This window comes from Vulpes vulpes, chromosome 2, assembly GCF_048418805.1.
Source record: "Vulpes vulpes isolate BD-2025 chromosome 2, VulVul3, whole genome shotgun sequence".
NCBI classification, from domain to species: Eukaryota; Metazoa; Chordata; class Mammalia; order Carnivora; family Canidae; genus Vulpes; species Vulpes vulpes.
In genome coordinates this window covers 153,000,851-153,020,411 of record NC_132781.1, presented here as the reverse complement: position 1 = coordinate 153,020,411, position 19,561 = coordinate 153,000,851, and the positions used below count along the sequence as shown (strand labels likewise).

Genomic DNA, 19,561 nt, shown 5'->3' with positions numbered 1-19,561 from the left:
TTAACAAAACCTCCATTTCTCAAGGACTCATCCAAATTTATGAGAAAACTCTGAATTGAGCATTTCCGTGAGCCTGTTCTTTAGACTTGCCTGTTGATGTTATTTAATCTGCTCGGCAAAATGAACTGATGTCATTCTTGGGCTCTGTCAGGAGACTGTTTAAACTCCCTTCCTCTAACCCTGATCTGGTATCTTCCTGCTTGAAAATGTACTTCATCAAGCAGCCAATTCATGTTAGAACTTGCAGCCCTTCCTGTGAGAGCACTAGCAGGCAGGCCTCCCCCCACCCCACCCCCCAACGAGGTATGGACTGTGTGATTTCAGGCATGGTTTTGTTGTGGTGTGAAGAAAAGGTGTTAGCTGCCGAGTTCTGTTTGTCAGCAGAGCCTGACAAACCCATGCTGGCACTTGCTGGGGCTGGGCAACCAATCACAGCTGGAACGGTTATCGTCATGGAGTCCCTATGGGCTTCCTCTATCAGGTCACATCCCAAAATAACATTGGGCAGTATTTCAAGTGAAGAAACGAAGGCTTTCGGGGCTGTAGCCAGCCTGGAGTGTGAGATTCTGTGTGAAATAGTTGGACCTGCTCCAGCGCTTTTGATCTGCATGGTAGATGAGCAATAAAATGCATGAAACACGTTGGAAACACGTGAGGAAATTCTCCCTGGCCCTGCTGCTTCTTTGGAACTGGCAGGGCACTGAGTGGGCTGATCCTCACCTCCCATCTCTCAGCAGGATTATGCTTGGAAGAGAGCAAACCCGGAAAAAGAGATCTTTCCACTTAGGGGCAGTGCTACAATTCTTTCAGTAGACCTCCTGGAAGGTACTTGTTAGGTGGGCCCTTTTGGAAGAACTGAGACACCCTGACTTTTGAAATGCTAAAAGTGGCCCCCACCAGGGAGAGTGGGGGCTTGGGTTGATTGAACTTTGTGTGATAGGTGTGTTGTGGAAAGCCAAACTTGTTCGGTACATTGAGGTCTGACTCAACAACCAGACATCCGGCTTTTTGTGGAACAAAAGACCTGAAAAACTGGCTTTTTGTGGGGTAGAAAGCAGAGGTGTGTCCTGTGTAATAAAAGGATATGGAGTTCAGAGCAGTATCTGTTCATGTAGATAGAGGGGAGACACTTCTTTTGGAGTCTTCCTCCCCACCAGTCCCTCCCATTTCCCAGTGAAGACATATACTGTGATAAAGCTACTGGAACTGATTGATACTTCTTATATCCTACACTGCTGTGTATTGTCATATCTCTCATTCCAGGCTGCTACTGCTGGTTCTGCGTATTCTATATGGCCCCAACCCTATGTTTCCAGGGGAGTTTCATGCATATGGCCCAGGGGTACCACCAACTCAAATTTGTCCAGTCCACCTATTGTATAACTGAGAAAGCCAGGCAGTTTGTTACCAGCTTGTCTAGGGCCACAACTGATAAGTACCAAGAACTAGGCCTTGGTCTTCTAACTCAGAGGTGTGGTATCATATAGTATAATATCACAGCATAATGGAGAGAAAGAACATAGGCTTTGGGGTTCAGGAAATCAGGGTTTGAAATCTAGTTTCTACCACTTACTTGCTGGATAACTTGGGCACATAACCTAATCTCTCTGAGCAGCAGCATGCGCATCTTCAACATGTTAATGGTAGTAGTACCTGCTTTCAAGAATGGTAGAAAATTAAGGAACTCCATAAAGTGTCAGGCCCATTATACATGCTCAAATGGTAAATGGCAAATGATCTGTCCCTTCCTATGCTAACATTCTAGTTCTAATAAAAACAAAAACAAAAAAAAAAAATTTTTTTTTTTTAATCACCTACCCCCATGCTATAACCAGTTGCCATCGCCTGAAAATGACAATTTGAGAGATTGGCCTCAAACCAGCCAAATCAGAGAGATAAGATTAATGCTGCTTCCTTCCCCACTATTTTCTATGCCCAGGCGTCCCAGCCCACGTGGAGCTGCTGTTGACAGTGGTTTATTTAGCACTTTTTCTCTGAGGAGCTCAGGGCACAAAACTGACAGCCACCCTCAGAGTGCTTCTGTAAAGGAAGCCACCACACTGCCACCACAGATACCTCAAGGGTCCTGCAAGCCTAGTCCCAGGGGCTGCCTGTTTTCCTCAGGCTCCTAGGATCTCTTACCTGGACTAGCACATTCACTTGTGGATCTGTGGGGAACCTGGTTTTTAACAGAAGTGTGGCTGAAGAAGCCCTCCATAGGCTCTGCCCCCACCTATAGCATGGTTGGTGGGTTGTTGTTGGGTTTTTCCCTTCCTTTTTTTCTTCCCTCCTCTGTTCCTCAGAAGATTTCCAAGGATAGATACCAAATTGAGCCGGGGTTCCTCAGTTGAAGGCAGCAGAAAGAGCAAAGGGGAACTTGGCTTTACCTATACTATCTGAACTGTTTTTACCATGATGATATTCATATTTTACTTGTTTAATTAAAAACAAAAATATTGGGCACCTGGGTGGCTCAGTTGGTTGAGCATCTACCTTTGGCTCCGGTTTGATCCCAGGATCCTGGGACTCTGGCTCAGCAGAGAGTCTGCTTCTCCCTCTCCCTTTGCCTGCCAATCCTCCTGCTTGCACTGTGTCAAATAAATAAAAATCTTTAAGAAAAAAATATTCAGGGGAGCCTCAGTGGCTCAGTTGGTTAAGTATCAGACTCTTGCTTTTGGCTCAGGCCTGATCTCAGAGGTCATGAGATCCAACCCCATATCGGGCACCTTGCTCAGCAGAGTCTGCTTGAGTTTCTCTCTCTCCTCCTCCCTCTGTTCTCTCACCCCCCACATGCATGTGTTGCCTACACACACACACACTTAAATAAATCTTTAAAATAATTGTTTAAAAAAATAAGGGATGCCTGGGTGGCTCTTGATTTCAGCTCAAGTTGTGATCTCGGGGTTCTGGGATTGAGCCCTGAGTTCTGCCCACAGTAACAAGTCTGCTTGAGGATTCTCTCTCTCTTAGCTTCTGCCTCCCCCCTTGCATGTGTGAGCACCTGCATGTATTATCTCTCTCTCTCTCTCTCTAAAAAATAAGAATAAGTAAAAACAAAAATGTTCAAAACATTTAATTTTTCAAAGCCATTTGAATAGGGCCAAGTTCTTATGGATGGATTTTGATTCCTATTCTATTTCGAAATATACTGACTTCTTTTTTCTGTAAGCAAGTAGTTCTTGTTACCGGAAGCTGGCAGATCAATAAGCACTGGGGGTGGAAGGAAGGAAGGAATCCTGAGGGAACTGACTGGTCCCTAAAAGAGAGCATTGAACTGTGGTTTCTGTTATAGATCAGGGCCTAACAAGTGGTTCTCAATGTCTACACACAGTTGGCTTCTCTTCTCCTCTCGCTCCCTCTTTGAATTTATTCTCCTTGGCTCATTAGCCAGGTGTCCCTGATAAAGCTTAGCCCTCAACATGAGGGTGGAATCCTCCTTTCTTGGGATGAACCCAGGGCTTCTTAGAGCTCCAGGTACTTTAGTCCTTCGGAAGAAAAGACACTCTCTGGTATTACCTACAGGAGGGCCTTCTTGAGTTCTTGTCCATGCTGGGACTAATTCTAATTGCATGTTTAAATAAAGCATGCTATGGTATGCTAGGTCTGCTTCTTATAGGAAAGCTAGCATTTTCCGACTTCTGAACTAACTAACATTGGAGAACTGGACACAGGTACAAATGCATACTTATCTCCCTGCCTTGCCTTCAGGGCAAGTTTTGTTCCCATAGAACTCAGCAGAAATGTTCCCAGCTTAAAGTAACCAGCTGGTTTTACAAAAGGTCCAACCAAGTCGGATACTTGGGGAGAGGCTAAGAGGTGCCCTCTGACCTTCAGTGTTACTGTCAGACTCCAGGGTCAGTGTCATCTCAAACTACTCTTTTCAGAGTGAGCTTGTTGTAGGAATAGGAATAGACTTAAATCAGGCCATTTTGGATCTCTCTTCAGATGTGTCTCTTTATTAATTAAAAAGAACTTATTTCTTAACCATTTGACCATTAGGTTTTTCCCAGACCTGAGCCCATACCCAAAACTCATCCTTTCTTCGGGGTGCAGTTAGTCCCCAGCCTGAAATTAATGTGTGGTGTTGAACCAGTAGTATTGCTAGAGAATGAAATTGGGGCTGGGTGTGCATTTCCTGTGGTGAATATTTTTCATATTGAGCTCCTGGTTGCTAATCTCAGCTTGCTGACCTAGAGTGAACTCTGTACTGATTAATTCAAGGTAAGCAAACCCCCCCACCCCCCACCCCCAATAAACATCAAGTTCTCACTGAAAAAACAAGCTAGGAGGAAAACTGGATTTGTTCGTTTGGTAAACATTCGTTCATCCCTGTTGTGGGCCAGTTGTTAGGAACATAGTCTCAGACCTTCTTGGCAGTTAAGGAATTGTCTTTCCTATACAGTATATCCCTTTCACACGTCCTATGCTTTATGTTTACTGTATGGTAACTTGGAGTAAGTGCATCCTGGTAAATGTAGGTTCTAATAATCTGTTACAGAGGGGATCTGTGAACATTGCCCAAACTTGTTTAACATTCTCCTGTAGCTAGCTCCTGGTGCCATCCTGGCAATGTTTTGTAAAGTTTCCCTACCAGAAAAGAACTGAAGCCTCACTGAAAGCAGCTTTCTTGACTGTAGAAGTTGGGGACAGGAAAGAAGACAAAAGTACTAGGTGATCTGCTTCTGGTAGAAAGACCATGGGTCACCTGACTACAGCTTATGGGCTACTTACTTGTTTTTATAAATAAAGTTTTGTTGGAACAAAGTCATACTCATTTGTTTATGTATTACCTGTGACTGCTTTTGCACTCTGGTGACAGAGTAGTTGTGACAGAGACTAATGGCCCACAGAGTCAAAAATATTTCCTCTCTAGCTATGAATGGAGTTTGCCATCTGTAAGCTTTAGTATCATGACTATATAACGTGTGCAGTATATTTGCTCTTGCTTAGGGAAGATATTAATTGTATAGTACAGCTGTTGAAACAGGAGTCTTTCTGCCTAATATTACTAATCCATATCCTTGTGCATATGTTTCAGGATCTATCTGGTTCAATAGACGATCTCCCCATGGGGACAGAAGGAGCTCTGAGCCCTGGAGTGAGCACATCAGGGATTTCCAGCAGCCAAGGAGAGCAGAGTAATCCAGCTCAGTCTCCTTTCTCTCCTCATACTTCCCCTCACCTGCCTGGCATCCGAGGCCCCTCCCCATCCCCTGTTGGCTCTCCCGCCAGTGTTGCTCAGTCTCGCTCAGGACCACTCTCGCCTGCTGCAGTGCCAGGTACCCTCAAATACTGGTCTTTGGGGAGAGGGAAGAGGGACTGGCCCCAGTGATATCAGGGAGCCCCAGCCTTCCACTGCCACAAAGAGCATCTCTGGTTCACAATATGCGAGGTTTCTCTTCAGCATTTGAAGAAGAGAGATGGGAGCACTTTGGTCGGGTCCCTTTTGTATATGTGGTATTGGGAAGTGCTTGGCCTTGCCAGGAGCCATTTCCAGCTCTGAAATGACCTCCTACTTAGAATTGCCAGGCTTAGCCATGATTGGCTTCTTTCTCTGTTTGGAGCAGGCAACCAGATGCCACCTCGGCCACCCAGTGGCCAGTCGGACAGCATCATGCATCCTTCCATGAACCAATCGAGCATTGCCCAAGATCGAGGTGAGATTCTGGGTTTTCAGGGAGGTGCAGGAGTCTGAGGGAGCCATTTGATTATCCTGTGCAATAGCTTTTGGAGAACTGTGTGACCAAGAAGCTTAGGACACTGCTACAATAAATTGTGAAGTTAGAGTGGGCTTGATCAACTTGGTATCTCCAGAATTGTGTTACCCCCAGTCTTGTTTTTCAGTGTTTGTGTTCTGATGGATTCCTCCCTACATTGTGTCTCATTTGGTCAGCAAATACTAAAGACTTGGCATCAAATCTTTACCCTTTAAATCATGTCTGATTTTGTTGTTATTGCTGTTTTTCTTTTCAGATCCCCATTAGTAGAAACAATTGGCATGCCCTGGTTAATGGCTATGTCACTGTGGAGGGTGTCTAAAAGGGCACATAATTACATAGGAAATAAGATAGAGACATGTTGTACAAGTAGTTGCTAAAGAAAATGTAGATGGTGAGGTCCTACAATAAGGGAGAACATTTGCTCTCATTGTACTGAGGTAATAATTATATGAACACTACCTACAAATAGGTTACATGCAGAGGAACCCCCAGATGCCCCAGTACAGTTCCCCCCAGCCCGGCTCGGCCTTATCTCCGCGTCAGCCTTCGGGTGGACAGATGCACACAGGCATGGGCTCCTACCAGCAGAACTCCATGGGGAGCTACGGTCCCCAGGGGAGTCAGTACGGCCCACAGGGTGAGTATGCTGCCCAGTTAGGAGTATATAGAGGTGGAAAGAGAAAATAGTTCATTGTCTCATATGCTGCGATCTGGATGGTAAGAGGACTGCCCCTTGCTTTATTTATTTATTTATTTATTTATTTATTTATTTATTTATTTTTAAGATTTTATTTATTTATTTATGAGAGGCACAGAGAGAGAGAGAGAGAGGCAGAGACACAGGTAGAGGGAGAAGCAGGCTCCATGCAGGAAGCCCGATGCGGGACTCGATCCAGGGTCTCCAGGATCAGGCCCTGGGCTGAAGGTGGCGCTAAACCGCTGAGCCATGCGGGCCGCCCATGCCCTTTGCTTTAAATCCACCAGAGCCAGGGCCTAAAATAGGGCAGGATTATCACCATGGGAAAGTCCCTGAATATCCCTGAACCTCTCTTCCATCAGTAAAATGGGGAGAAGGTGTTTAGCTCAAGACTGGGCACAGACACTTAATGGTAATTAAAGTATAAATTAATCCTAATAAAATGTATCTTTGCTCAAAATGAGCCCTGGATGGATCTAAAACAATATTTTACACAGAGCATGGGAGAGACGGTGGATTACATATGTAGAAAGGAAGGAGTTCTGGGAGTTGAGGGGCCTGGGTAGCAGCAAAGCCACTCTTGCCTGCCAGCCAGCCAGCCTTGCCCTGTTCTGTGCTATCTTTAGGATGAGAGGACAACTGAGGCCTGTCTTTCTATGCTCCTGGCCTCTCCTTTCTTTTTCCTTTCATTAAAAAAATGTTTTTATTTTTTTTAAAAATATTTTATTTATTTATTAATGAGAGACACAGAGAGAGGCAGAGACACAGGCAGAGGGAGAAGCAGGCTCCATGCAGGAAGCCCGATGTGGGACTCGATCCGGGGACTCCAGGATCACACCCTGGGCTGAAGGCAGGTGCTCAACCGCTGAGCCACCCGGGTGTCCCAAAAAAATGTTTTTAAATGGGGTGAAGGCTCTTATCAGGCCAAATACTGAGTGATTCCTATCATTTATTATCTTTGGAGTTTTAGAGCTGAGTGAGATTAAGGAGTTGCTGGTGAGTCACTAACCAAGTCTCTGCATTTTCTCTTTTTCTTTCCTTCCCAGGAGGCTACCCCAGGCAGCCAAACTATAATGCCTTGCCCAATGCTAACTACCCTAGTGCAGGCATGGCCGGAAGCATGAACCCTATGGGTGCTGGAGGTCAGATGCATGGGCAGCCTGGCATCCCACCTTATGGCACACTCCCTCCAGGGAGAATGAGTCATGCCTCCATGGGCAACCGGCCTTATGGCCCTAACATGGCCAATATGCCACCTCAGGTTGGGTCAGGGATGTGTCCCCCACCAGGGGGCATGAACCGGAAAACTCAAGAAACTGCTGTCGCCATGCATGTTGCTGCCAACTCTATCCAAAACAGGTAAGGCCTGGGAAGTGAAGAGGGTGTCAGCAGAAGGAAATAAATTTGTAAAGTGATTCGGGTTGTTGAGATGCTTCTGGATCTGAATCATGTCATCTTGGTAAATATGTATTTTCTTGAGAGCTCCTTAGAAAACTAGGTTTCCTTGCAATAAAAAAAACGTAACAAAAGTGCTGATTCTTTTTTTTTTTTTTTTTTTTTTAAAGTGCTGATTCTTAAGCACCTTCAATTGTTCTCAAATTTCACGACCAGGATGTTGTATGTAAAGAACTTTTATAAAGTGTAGATTATTTTGATGAGTAAAAGAAGAGTTTCTCCATTTCTTCTCTCGATCTAGTCTTTTGGTTTCCAAAAGGATTTTTAATGATACACATGACTTGGATCTCTACTGTGAGAAATAGAGGATGATAGGGTTGTGGTTTGCCATTTTTCAACCATTCTGTGTGGCTCTTTGTGTTTGAGTCTAGTAGTAAAGTGCAGAGAGCTCATGTGATTTGATTTATTGACTTCGAATATTCATCCATTCTTCCTTGGACGCTCAACTTCTGTGGCCGTTCACTTCAGTAAATATGATTATATGGGGTGTTTTGTTTTGTTTTGTTTTTTTAAGATTTTATTTATTTATTCATAAGAGACAGAGAGGCAGAGACACAGGCAGAGGAAGAAGCAGGCTCCCTGCAAGGAGCCTGATGTGGGGCTCGATCCTGGATCCCAGGATCACACCCTGAGCCAAAAGCAGAAGCTCAACCGCCGAGCCACCCAGGCATACCTAATTATTCTACTGGTTTTTGAAGGCTCTGTCCATGTACCCCATTCCTACAGTTCTTAAAGTAACTCTTGTCTTACTGGAATGTTGATGAACTAAGGTTTAATAGGGTGATCAGTGGTAAAGTGATGGGTTTGATAGCACTTCAGAATGATGGAAGCATGGAGTTTGTAGTAGGTCCATCAAGAACACACCTCTGGGTGCTATGCCTTGAGGGGTCCAATTTGGTTGGGATTTGATATGACAGAGTGGTAAAGTTGAGTGTTTAATGTAGGCTTTTTGTCATAGAGAGGGCCCTTAGATGGAAATACATTTTTGACATTGGAGGTGCCTTAGAGGCAGTACTTAAGGGACACATTAGGTGTCCCCTCTTCAAGAATTGTATCCTTTAAAATTGAGCTATGGTTTCCTGTTTGGAGCCTGAACCATCTTACAACCTTTTATGGGAGGTAGTAGATAGGAATATCTAGGTCAGGTGGTACATGGTTGTGTTTTGGGAAACTCGTTAAGTTTTTCCTTGTAAGCCTCATTCAGTGATCTTGGATCACAAACTGTTTAGCTCAGGTCCAAATATGAAAGCTCTGTGTCTCTAACTCTTGTCTCTCTCTCTCACTTTCCGTCTTTTTCCTCAGGCCACCAGGCTACCCCAATATGAATCAGGGGGGCATGATGGGAACTGGACCTCCCTACGGACAAGGGATTAATAGTATGGCTGGCATGATCAACCCTCAGGGACCCCCGTATCCTATGGGTGGGACTATGGCCAACAATTCAGCAGGTAAGTCCACATCCTTGCTTACCTCAGGAATTTCTTCCAGAATGATCTTCATGTCACAAACTTTCGGACTTGAGTTTTTTGTTTTTTGGTTTTTTTTTCCTCTTTTATAGGGATGGCAGCCAGCCCAGAGATGATGGGCCTTGGGGATGTCAAGTTAACTCCAGCCACCAAAATGAACAACAAGGCAGATGGGACACCCAAGACAGAATCCAAATCCAAGGTAATGATTTATATCCTGACTCCTCTCAACTCTCTGTCCCATCCTTTCCAGGATAGGAAGGAAAAAGAAAAAAGGGTGACTAGACGAGCCTTTTATAACACGGACTAGATCGTCTTGGAAAAGGCTGCTCTTGCCTCTTCTAGTCATGAAGGATCCAAGGCTAATAACTCATTGAATTAGATTTCAGTTAGCCTAAGGGGTCCTGATATAAATAACACAATGTTCTCACAGCTGTCTGTGATAGAGGAAATGCGAGGCCTGCAGTGAGAATTCTCTGGATTGCCCTCTGTGAAACTGTGCACCCTGTCCTCATGCATTGATAGGTGGTATGTGCCATGGGCAACTAGTTGCTCTTCTCTTCCTGGACCTTCCTCAGAGCAGCAGGAATGGTTGGTGCCCTGTGTTCTATAAAGAGGAAGATGAGGCAGGTGGGGTTTGGGTCCTTGCTTGGCCTCCCTGTGGGATGGTCCTGAGTGTGCTATCTGTTGGGTTGTGTGGCAGTCTGGGGACCTGTTCAGTGTTTGAATCATTTGAGACATTTCTGCCCTTTGTCATACCCCATTTTCCCTATCTTATAAAGTAGGGGAAATAAACATATACAGCTGCCCCTCCTGTGGACCTTCACCTCTGACTCTCAGACCCTTTTAGCCATCCTCCTGTCTTGGACAGGATAATTAACATCCAAAGCCTTTCAGGCAGGTAGGAGACCCTTCCTTTCTTGAGAGGAGGAAGTTTCTTTTCGTTTTAGTCCATCCCATTTTCTCAAAATCATATTTTGAGTTTCTTGAGTTCTCTGAAACAGTCTATAAAAGCATGCCAAGGCTCCTCAGTAATAGCATGGGAGTAGTATAGTGACATTGTTGTCAGGTGGATAAGGGTTTGACACTTAGCTCTGGTACTTAAAAACTATGACATTTTAGGAATGGCCTCCTTGTGCCTGCTTCCTTATCTTTTAAGAGGAAGATAACAATACCTAACATATAAAGGCATCTAGCACAGCACCCAATGCATAATATACAGGCAGTGTTAGCTTCCTTCCTTTACAGGAAGAATTTCTAGCTCCCTTCTAGTCTTTTGACCTTGCAAAGGCAAGGTATGTGTTAGTGATTACCCCAGAATAAGCTTTACCATTGCCCTAATCAAGGGACTTCTGAGACCCTTAGCATAGGCTTTGAATCTGACCGGTTCCTATGAATCTTGACCTGCCCCTTCCAGAAATCCAGTTCTTCTACTACAACCAATGAGAAGATCACCAAGTTGTATGAGCTGGGTGGTGAGCCTGAGAGGAAGATGTGGGTGGACCGTTATCTGGCCTTCACGGAGGAGAAGGCCATGGGCATGACAAATCTGCCTGCTGTGGGTAGGAAACCTCTGGACCTCTATCGCCTCTATGTGTCTGTGAAGGAGATTGGTGGATTGACTCAGGTGAGTGCCTAGCACTTGGCTTCCTCTGTGGTTTCAACAAGCCTCTCTCTAGGTACTCAGTGGCTTCACCTGGTGCCAAGCATCCCACAGGGACATCACCGTCTCCTGCTCTCTGAGGCACATACTGTGACAGACTGGAAGCACAGGGCTTCCAGAAGATAAGACAAAGACAAGAGGCCGAGACCTCCCTGGGTAGTATGAAGTATTAGCTTTGAGTTTACCGAATGCCTAGGGTCTCACTGGGGTACAAAGATAGGGGAAAATGTGGGCATTCTGATTCCACAGAAGGCAGTTTGGCATAGTAAGCAAGGGCATGGTTTGGAGAGATGGGTCTGGTTTTGAATTCTTTCTTCAGCCACTTAACACTATATGTGACCTTAATCAAGGTGTATGACCACTCTTAGCCCTAACTCCTCTTATTTGTAAAGTAGGGTTAGTGTGTGTGTCCTGCTAGACTGTCAAAAGCTAAAAATAATAATGCAAAGCTTGCAACGAGATTTCTGCCATGTAAATTGGTCTGCAATATGGTACAGATGTAGCCAGAGTAGTTGCTGACCCTTTCATTCCAATCCCAGTGAAGATGGGATTTCAGGAGCTATTTAATAGAAAGAGTTTAGGATGGATGAAGTAGGTGGGGAAGTTGTGTTTAGTTACTCCATATGGCATACTTAAGTGAATGAATGCTTTAATCTTTGCTAAAAACCTCTGAACTGAACATGACCCTGAGCCTTGCCCCTGCTCTGATACCTTATAGCTTTGCTTCACACTCAGCCCAGGAGGCAAACAGTTGAGGCAATGCTGTGCTTTGCAAACTTTCTTCCTATATGTGTTCTATAGTCATCAGATCAGAAGCCTGCTGTTGGATCTGAGTTTGTGGCTGAGCTCGGGGGGAGGCGTGGCAGGGAGAGACGTATTCCAAACCTTCTAAATCAGAAGAGGAAAACAGCTGTCACCAGCAGAAAAGAAAGTGATTGGAATGAAGCCAACCAACAGTCAGTTATGAATTCCTTCTCCCTTCAGGCTTTATTCCCCTCCCCCACAAAGGAAAACAAAACAAAACAAGACACGTGCACATCGCCACATAACTGGCGTGGGAAGCAGAGCCACAGCAGGCTTCTGAGGTGACCCTGGGCTTACTCCTGCCATTTTCCCCAGTATTAAAATCTCCTAATCGGGCTTCTCCTGCCTGTAGGGAAAGGGAGGGGTTGCCAGGTTAGGTTCGGCATACTTTTGATTGGATGGGCTTCTGGATTCACTGAACCTAGGATGGGATACAGAGGGAATCCTGAAGCCTGAGCTGTCTTCCAGTTTGCGAAAGGATGCCATCCTTTTAGGTGCTGTGATGTAATTGAATGCTCAAGACCGAGTTTAAAGGAGAAAGAGTGTCATTATAAATTAGTTTGTGAAGCTTCCAAGAAGGCAGATGATGAGTCCTGAGCTTCTGTGAAGGATTAGTAGGGTATAGGTAGAGGAAGGGGTCATTCCAATTGACTGGCCTATGTGGCATGGAGATGGGAGAGAGTCTAGAATACACATGACCAGCGCCAACTCCAACCTTCAGGCTTCAGCGCTGATATTTGCCTGCTCTGGGAAGTGTTCTTTGGTCACCACCCTGCCTTCTAGGTTGTCCCTCTCTTTGCTTCCTTATCACTCTTCTCTCTGGTATCACAGGTACCAGGTCAGTAGATATCACAACATACTGAGCTTCCTTTGTGGGTTTAGACTGGAAAGCTGGTGTCCCCAGCCTTTGAGGTGGATGGATAAGCATAAAAATACATGGAAAAGGAGGACCTGCCTGGCTAGAACAGAAAGATCATCTAATTGTAGGGTTTGGGAATGGTCTTGGTCAGAGCATCCTGAAGCTTAGGAAAAGAGACTAGTGTAGGCTACTGGGAGGGCACAGAGAAGTTAGAGGGCCTGAAGCATCTCCTGGACAATCAGGACAGTGACTCGTATAGGAAGGGGGCTTGTAGTTAGTTACATGTCACTGAGAAATAGAGCAGCTGTGGCACAGAATGTAAAATTGGCAAAGAGCCCCACACCAAGAAACAACCCAGATGTGGAAACCTCCAGTTTGACAAAGTAAGTCAAGCAGTGGTAGCTGATATTGCCACATCTCTGGAAAAGGTTGATTTTTATTGTTGCCTTTGAAGGGGTTTGCATCTGATGTTGATTTGCACAGCATTTTTCAGTACTATACTTGTAAAGCATCATACCTTCTGAATTCTGTTTTCTCCCACTAATAGTGATGTAAAATTTGTGCTCTTTCAAATAAGCACTGTCTGCTAGCTTGCTAGTTGCGGTGGTTTATGGATAGAACCTGCTGAGTGTAGAGGGGAGCTAGCCATGGATTTAACGTTTGTTGTGGACTATGCACCAAGGGGGGGTTAACTTTAGTGGTTAATTGAGAACTGCGATTCTATAAAACATGAGTACCTGGTATCCTGGTGGGGATTTGGGGCTTATTGGCAGGAAGACCAGGTGGAAGATGTACCTCGACTCTTCTGGTTGGTTGTACAGGTCAACAAGAACAAAAAATGGCGGGAACTTGCGACCAACCTCAATGTGGGCACCTCGAGCAGTGCTGCCAGCTCCTTGAAAAAGCAGTACATCCAGTGTCTCTATGCCTTTGAGTGCAAGATTGAACGGGGAGAAGACCCTCCCCCAGACATCTTTGCAGCTTCTGATTCCAAGAAGTCCCAGCCCAAGATCCAGCCTCCCTCTCCTGGTAAGGATCTGGTGAGCCACCCCGCTAAGGCTCACCCTTCGCAGGTAGCATTCAAGGGTCCGGGTCCTTATTCAACAGTGCCTGACTCCAAGGACGTGTGCTTTGCCCATCACTACCTCAGGGCTTACTATGTTGGCACACTAGGAGCGGGCAGTGGCGACTCCCTTGAGAGGTAGTCTGCAGCAGCCCTTAAGTTTTAATTTTCATTGTGCACCTGGCGACTTGCCAAATGTTTGTAAACTAGCGAGTGGGAGGGACATCAGAGGAGTGGGGAAATCTGACAAATCGCAATGAGGCAGGGCCATCTGGGAGCTTTGGCCCACGGATGTCAGCGCCTTAGAATGCAGCTCAGACGGGAGCCCTGAATTCCCCAGGGAGCTGAGATGCTAATGAATGGGAAGGAGGGAGAGGGGGTATGAATGGAACTCACTGATGGGAGTGCCTCTGCCCACCCTCCTTTCTGAGAGGAGGCTGGGGCCAGGGCAAGCATGGGGAGGGAGGAAGGCCAGGGCTCCTAGAAGGTGGGTGTAAACACATGTGCCCTGCTATTGACCTCAGGATGTAATGAGTGCCTGAGATGACTCATCAGCTGGGGAGGCCTAAGCAGTGGGATATCTGCTGCTGGGAATGGTAACTAATGGAAACATTAATTACTGGTAGTTCTGCTCTCATCAGCTTGGAGGCACATTGGAACCTGAGTGGTGATACAATGCTAGATACTTGTGAGTAGGAGCTCCTAGGTTCCTCAAGTACACTGCAGGTTTGGGACAAGATGGAGCCTTCCTACTTAGGATTCCAGGGGCTCTTACTGGGAACTTGTGTGCCAGCATTATAGGGTTTAGTAGGTTAGACAGGGGTCCTTGGGGAAGTAAAGAAAAGTAGTCAGGGAAACTGGCAGGAACTCAACAAAATCACTAGCATGGTGATGGTATCACCACACTACTCCTATTCTCCAAATGTGAAACAGTAGCAAGGAGCAATAGAAATCTCAGATTCCCCAGAGCACCTGGGTGGCTTAGTCAGTTAAGCATCTGTTCGACTTTTGGTCTCAGTTGAGGTCTTGATCTCAGGGTCATGAGTTCAAGCCCCATGTCAAAAAGAAGAACCACCCTCAGATTCTCTTCTTATTACCTGGCCTTACACATCCCTTGCTGAGAAGGGTGATTTAGGCTTTCAAGAACCCCAGCTTTAGCCTTACAACAATCCTTTCCAGAGATGCCAGGGCATTTGTGTATTTCTGTGAGAGTTAAACATTTGCCAGCTCACCCCACATCTCTGTCCACAGCGGGATCTGGGTCTATGCAGGGGCCACAGACACCTCAGTCAACCAGCAGTTCCATGGCAGAAGGAGGAGACCTGAAGCCACCAACTCCAGCATCCACACCACACAGTCAGATCCCCCCCTTGCCAGGCATGAGGTAAGGCCAGGAACAGAGGCAGGTGACTTGGAGGATCTGGGCAGAAGTGCATGAGTTCTTGTACAGCCCAGGGTGGTCCCTGCTCTGCCTGCTCAGCCAGTGACTCTCATGTGCCCTGCCTACAGGAGGAATTCCTTTATTTGGGGTTTAATTGGCTTTCTTCACTCTGGAGCAGGAGCAATTCGGTTGGGATCCAGGATGCCTTTCCTGATGGAAGTGACCCCACATTCCAGAAGCGGAATTCCATGACTCCAAACCCTGGGTACCAGCCCAGTATGAATACCTCTGACATGATGGGGCGCATGTCCTACGAGCCAAATAAGGATCCTTATGGCAGCATGAGGAAAGGTGACCAGTTGCTGTTAGCCTTGTGCCCTTGAGGACAGGGCCAGGGAAATGGGGAGGATATGTTGAGAGCGATTCAGGGTTCCTGTAAAGCCATTCTCTGAGATAAGGCCTTTCCAGTCCTAACCACCACTCTTAATCCCTACCTCTTGTCTCCCTCTCGCTGGCCTCACCTTGCACACCTAAACCAGTATGTGCTCTTTGCTGGTTGTAGTCTCTTTAGATCTCTTTTGAACCTGTTGGGGAAGCAGTGGATCAAACCCGAGCCCTGAAGAGGGCCTGGTGTTCAGGGCAGGCAAGGTATAGTTTGCTAGGCCTCCTGGCTTACAAGTTCGCTCACTGCCTTCCTTTCTGCGTTCAGCTCCAGGGAGTGATCCCTTCATGTCCTCAGGGCAGGGCCCCAATGGCGGAATGGGAGATCCCTACAGCCGTGCTGCTGGCCCTGGGCTGGGAAATGTGGCAATGGGACCGCGACAGCACTATCCCTATGGAGGTCCTTATGACAGAGTGAGGTGAGCATGGCCCCTGCACGTGTCCCACCCCAGCACCCCACAGCAAGAGTGAACTCAATCCACTTCTCCATTTGTGTTTAGGACGGAGCCTGGAATAGGACCTGAGGGAAACATGGGCACTGGAGCTCCACAGCCGAATCTCATGCCTTCCAACCCAGACTCGGGGATGTATTCTCCCAGCCGCTACCCCCCGCAACAGCAGCAGCAGCAACAACGGTAAGTGAAGCCTGGTTTTAGTGTCATTGTGGCTCAGGCTTTGCCATTTCCCACCCTGATCCTCTGATTCTCTCCCTCCTGCAGACATGATTCCTATGGCAATCAGTTCTCCACTCAAGGCACCCCTTCCGGCAGCCCCTTCCCCAGCCAGCAGACCACAATGTATCAGCAGCAGCAGCAGGTGAGGAGGGGGAGTGGGTAGCAGGGTACACTGACACACAGATTCCCCTTGAGAGCCCATTAGAAGATTAAGTTGAAAAGTTTAAGAAGCCTCCTTTAGATACTTTGGTGTTCTCCCACCCACATAGTCAGTTCTGCTGAAGAGCCAAGCCCTCCATTTTATCCGTGTTTAGATTCCAGTCCAGTCTCTCTAGTTCTCTAAAAGGACTAGAAACAGACTTTATTTTTTGATTTTTGAACTTTTCTACATTTTTCTACATAGAGCAAGGGAGAACCAGAGGGGAATAGGTAATGATTCTTGCTTTCAGAAACAACTTCAAAAGGTGTAAAGGTGATTCCATTCTTCCCTTGGAGTCTGTGTCCTCTTGTGGAGGCACAGAAGTAAGCCTGGCAAGTGTCTGGTGTAGCCATCTTGGCATCTGTGATGGGTCTTGTGTCCCTGCGTGCAGAGTATTAACTTGCCCTCTGCTTGTCCCTGTCTTAGAATTACAAACGGCCAATGGATGGCACATACGGCCCTCCCGCCAAGCGGCACGAAGGGGAGATGTACAGCGTGCCATACAGCACAGGGCAGGGGCAGCCGCAACAGCAGCAGTTGCCCCCAGCCCAGCCCCAGCCTGCCAGCCAGCAGCAAGCTGCCCAGCCTTCCCCTCAGCAAGATGTATACAACCAGTATGGCAACGCTTATCCTGCCACTGCCGCCGCTGCTACTGAGCGCCGACCAGCAGGCGGCCCCCAGAACCAGTTTCCATTCCAGTTTGGCCGAGACCGTGTCTCTGCACCCCCTGGCTCCAATGCCCAGCAGAACATGCCACCGCAAATGATGGGCGGCCCCATACAAGCATCGGCTGAGGTTGCTCAGCAAGGCACCATGTGGCAGGGGCGTAATGACATGACCTACAATTATACCAACAGGCAGAGCACTGGCTCTGCCCCCCAGGGCCCTGCCTATCATGGTGTGAACCGAACAGATGAAATGCTGCATACGGATCAGAGGGCCAACCATGAAGGCCCGTGGCCTTCCCATGGTACACGTCAGCCCCCATATGGTCCCTCTGCCCCCGTGCCCCCCATGACAAGGCCCCCTCCATCCAACTACCAGCCCCCGCCAAGCATGCAGAATCACATTCCTCAGGTATCCAGCCCCGCTCCCTTGCCCCGGCCAATGGAGAACCGCACCTCTCCTAGCAAGTCTCCATTCCTACACTCTGGGATGAAGATGCAAAAGGCAGGCCCCCCAGTACCTGCCTCGCACATAGCACCTGCCCCCGTGCAGCCACCCATGATTCGGCGGGACATCACCTTCCCACCTGGCTCTGTGGAAGCAACACAGCCTGTGTTGAAGCAAAGGAGGCGGCTCACAATGAAAGACATCGGTAAGGAGATCTCCCTGATCAGGTTGCTTCATCTGCCCCTTAAAGTCTTGTCCATTTTTCTGTCTCCATCCTGATATTCTGGATGGGATAAAAAATCCGGTCCAGTGTTGTCTAAAATAGAGCCAAAGAACTTTGGATAAGGAAAACAACTGATTTCAGGCTTTACCAAAAGCGAGCGCCATGCAGTGATGTCCTAAGGGAGCCTAGAAGCAGATGCGTGTCCTCTCCTAGATAGGAACTGCCTCCCACCGTGTGTTATCTTCAGAGTAGCCTGACTGATGGGCCACTGGGGGAGCATCCGGCCAACTTGGGCTTGGTAGATGGGCGACATGGAGGTTTATTTCAGGAACCCCGGAGGCATGGCGGGTAATGATGTCCCTCAAGTCTGGGCTGCTGGCAGAGAGCACATGGGCATTAGACACCATTAACATCCTGCTGTATGATGACAACAGCATCATGACCTTCAACCTCAGTCAGGTGAGTATAGGTGCCTGGGAAAGATTGGAAGAATGGGAGGGCCTGGGATCTTCTCGAAGTAGACAGTGCTAAGTGACACAGGGAATTAAGCCATCCCTAGTTAACATGGTCTCCCCTCTCTCGCTCACTCCCTGGTATCTTCCATGCCAGTGCTTTGATTCTATGCCAGTACTTTGCCACTGGCCATGGGCCCAGAACACTGAGAACAATAATAATTTGTGTAAGGTATCAGGATTGACTTCAAAGGGAATTTGGGAGAAACTTTTTTTTGGTATTGGTAAGAAATGGAGATTCTGTTGATGTGAGTGAGGAGACCAATTTTCAAGACTACCAAGAAAAACCTGCTGTCTTTATTAGTGAGCATGGCAGTTTCTTTTTCCCCCGCCTCACTTTATCCACTATGAATATAGGAGATCTTTACTGATCCCCTTTTCCTAAGGTATAGAAGGAGAAATGGAGAGAAGTCTGCTTGTGGGTGGTGGTGGTGGTGGTGGTATTTTAATTATGTTCTTGCAGAGGTGAGTCTCCAGAAGATTCTCTTTCCACAGGACATGCACCTTGAGTCTTCCCAACAGCTGGGAAGAGTTTCTGCTCCCGCATCCCACTCTTTCTTTTGATCCTTAGTATCTTTCAACCCATCTATCAAGGAGCTGGCTGGCTAGAGGGCTTTGTTATTAATAGTTAACCATTTCTGGTGCCGTCACTGTGTGCCAGGTCCTTTATATTTTCTTTCATGTCACCCTTGCAGCAGCTTTCAGAGGCACCTGTGGCCTCCTAGAGATGAGTAAATAGGCTGAGTCTTATCTTTGCCCAGATTCACACAGCTGTCAGCAGTCTTTCTGATTCCAAAGCCTGACTTCATGTCCATTACATAAAATCGCCACATACACACCACCACCACCACCACCACCACCACCACTCCCCCACGAGAAGGAAAGGGAATAGATAGTGATTGAGCAATTTCTTTATGCCAGGCTTTTGGTATATTTCATTTAGACCTCAGAACAACTGTGTCAATTAAAGGAATTTCCATCGTGTTCAATGGATAGATAGAAGCAGCACAGGTTAGAGAGTTTAAATCACATGGGTAGTTCCTAGAAAAGCCAGAATGCAAACCTAGATCTTTCTTATTCTGAAGCCCTTATTTTTTCCATTCTGTTGTACTCTTCAGCCGAAAACTAATCTGACTGGAGATTAACAGTTTCTTCTAGAGGTAAATGGCCTTTACAGATCCAAGTTGAAATTTAGGTCTACTAGCACCAGCTTTGACCAATGTTTGGAGGACTGAAGCCTCATCCCACTCATTATATTATATGATTGATTCATGGAGGTCCAGGCTCCTGG

At 46.8% G+C, this 19,561-nt stretch overlaps 1 protein-coding gene across 4 annotated transcripts in view; it reads left to right on the top strand.

The window, feature by feature from the left end:
• Positions 1-19,561, top strand: part of ARID1A (AT-rich interaction domain 1A) — a 69,791-nt gene that overhangs the window by 46,628 nt on the left and 3,602 nt on the right. For 2 of the 4 annotated variants that reach the window (XM_026014534.2, XM_072750666.1), the window contains exons 5-19: positions 5,039-5,279; positions 5,568-5,657; positions 6,190-6,357; positions 7,464-7,776; positions 9,175-9,320; positions 9,431-9,540; positions 10,756-10,965; positions 13,486-13,693; positions 14,979-15,111; positions 15,287-15,459; positions 15,818-15,968; positions 16,050-16,184; positions 16,269-16,365; positions 16,849-17,740; positions 18,087-18,217. In XM_026014534.2, coding sequence (XP_025870319.2) covers positions 5,039-5,279; positions 5,568-5,657; positions 6,190-6,357; positions 7,464-7,776; positions 9,175-9,320; positions 9,431-9,540; positions 10,756-10,965; positions 13,486-13,693; positions 14,979-15,111; positions 15,287-15,459; positions 15,818-15,968; positions 16,050-16,184; positions 16,269-16,365; positions 16,849-17,740; positions 18,087-18,217 — 3,198 coding nt within the window. Of the gene's footprint in view, positions 1-5,038; positions 5,280-5,567; positions 5,658-6,189; positions 6,358-7,463; positions 7,777-9,174; positions 9,321-9,430; positions 9,541-10,755; positions 10,966-13,485; positions 13,694-14,978; positions 15,112-15,283; positions 15,460-15,817; positions 15,969-16,049; positions 16,185-16,268; positions 16,366-16,848; positions 17,741-18,086; positions 18,218-19,561 lie in introns of all 4 variants that reach the window. The other 2 variants (XM_026014533.2, XM_072750665.1) reach the window with 1 other exon arrangement.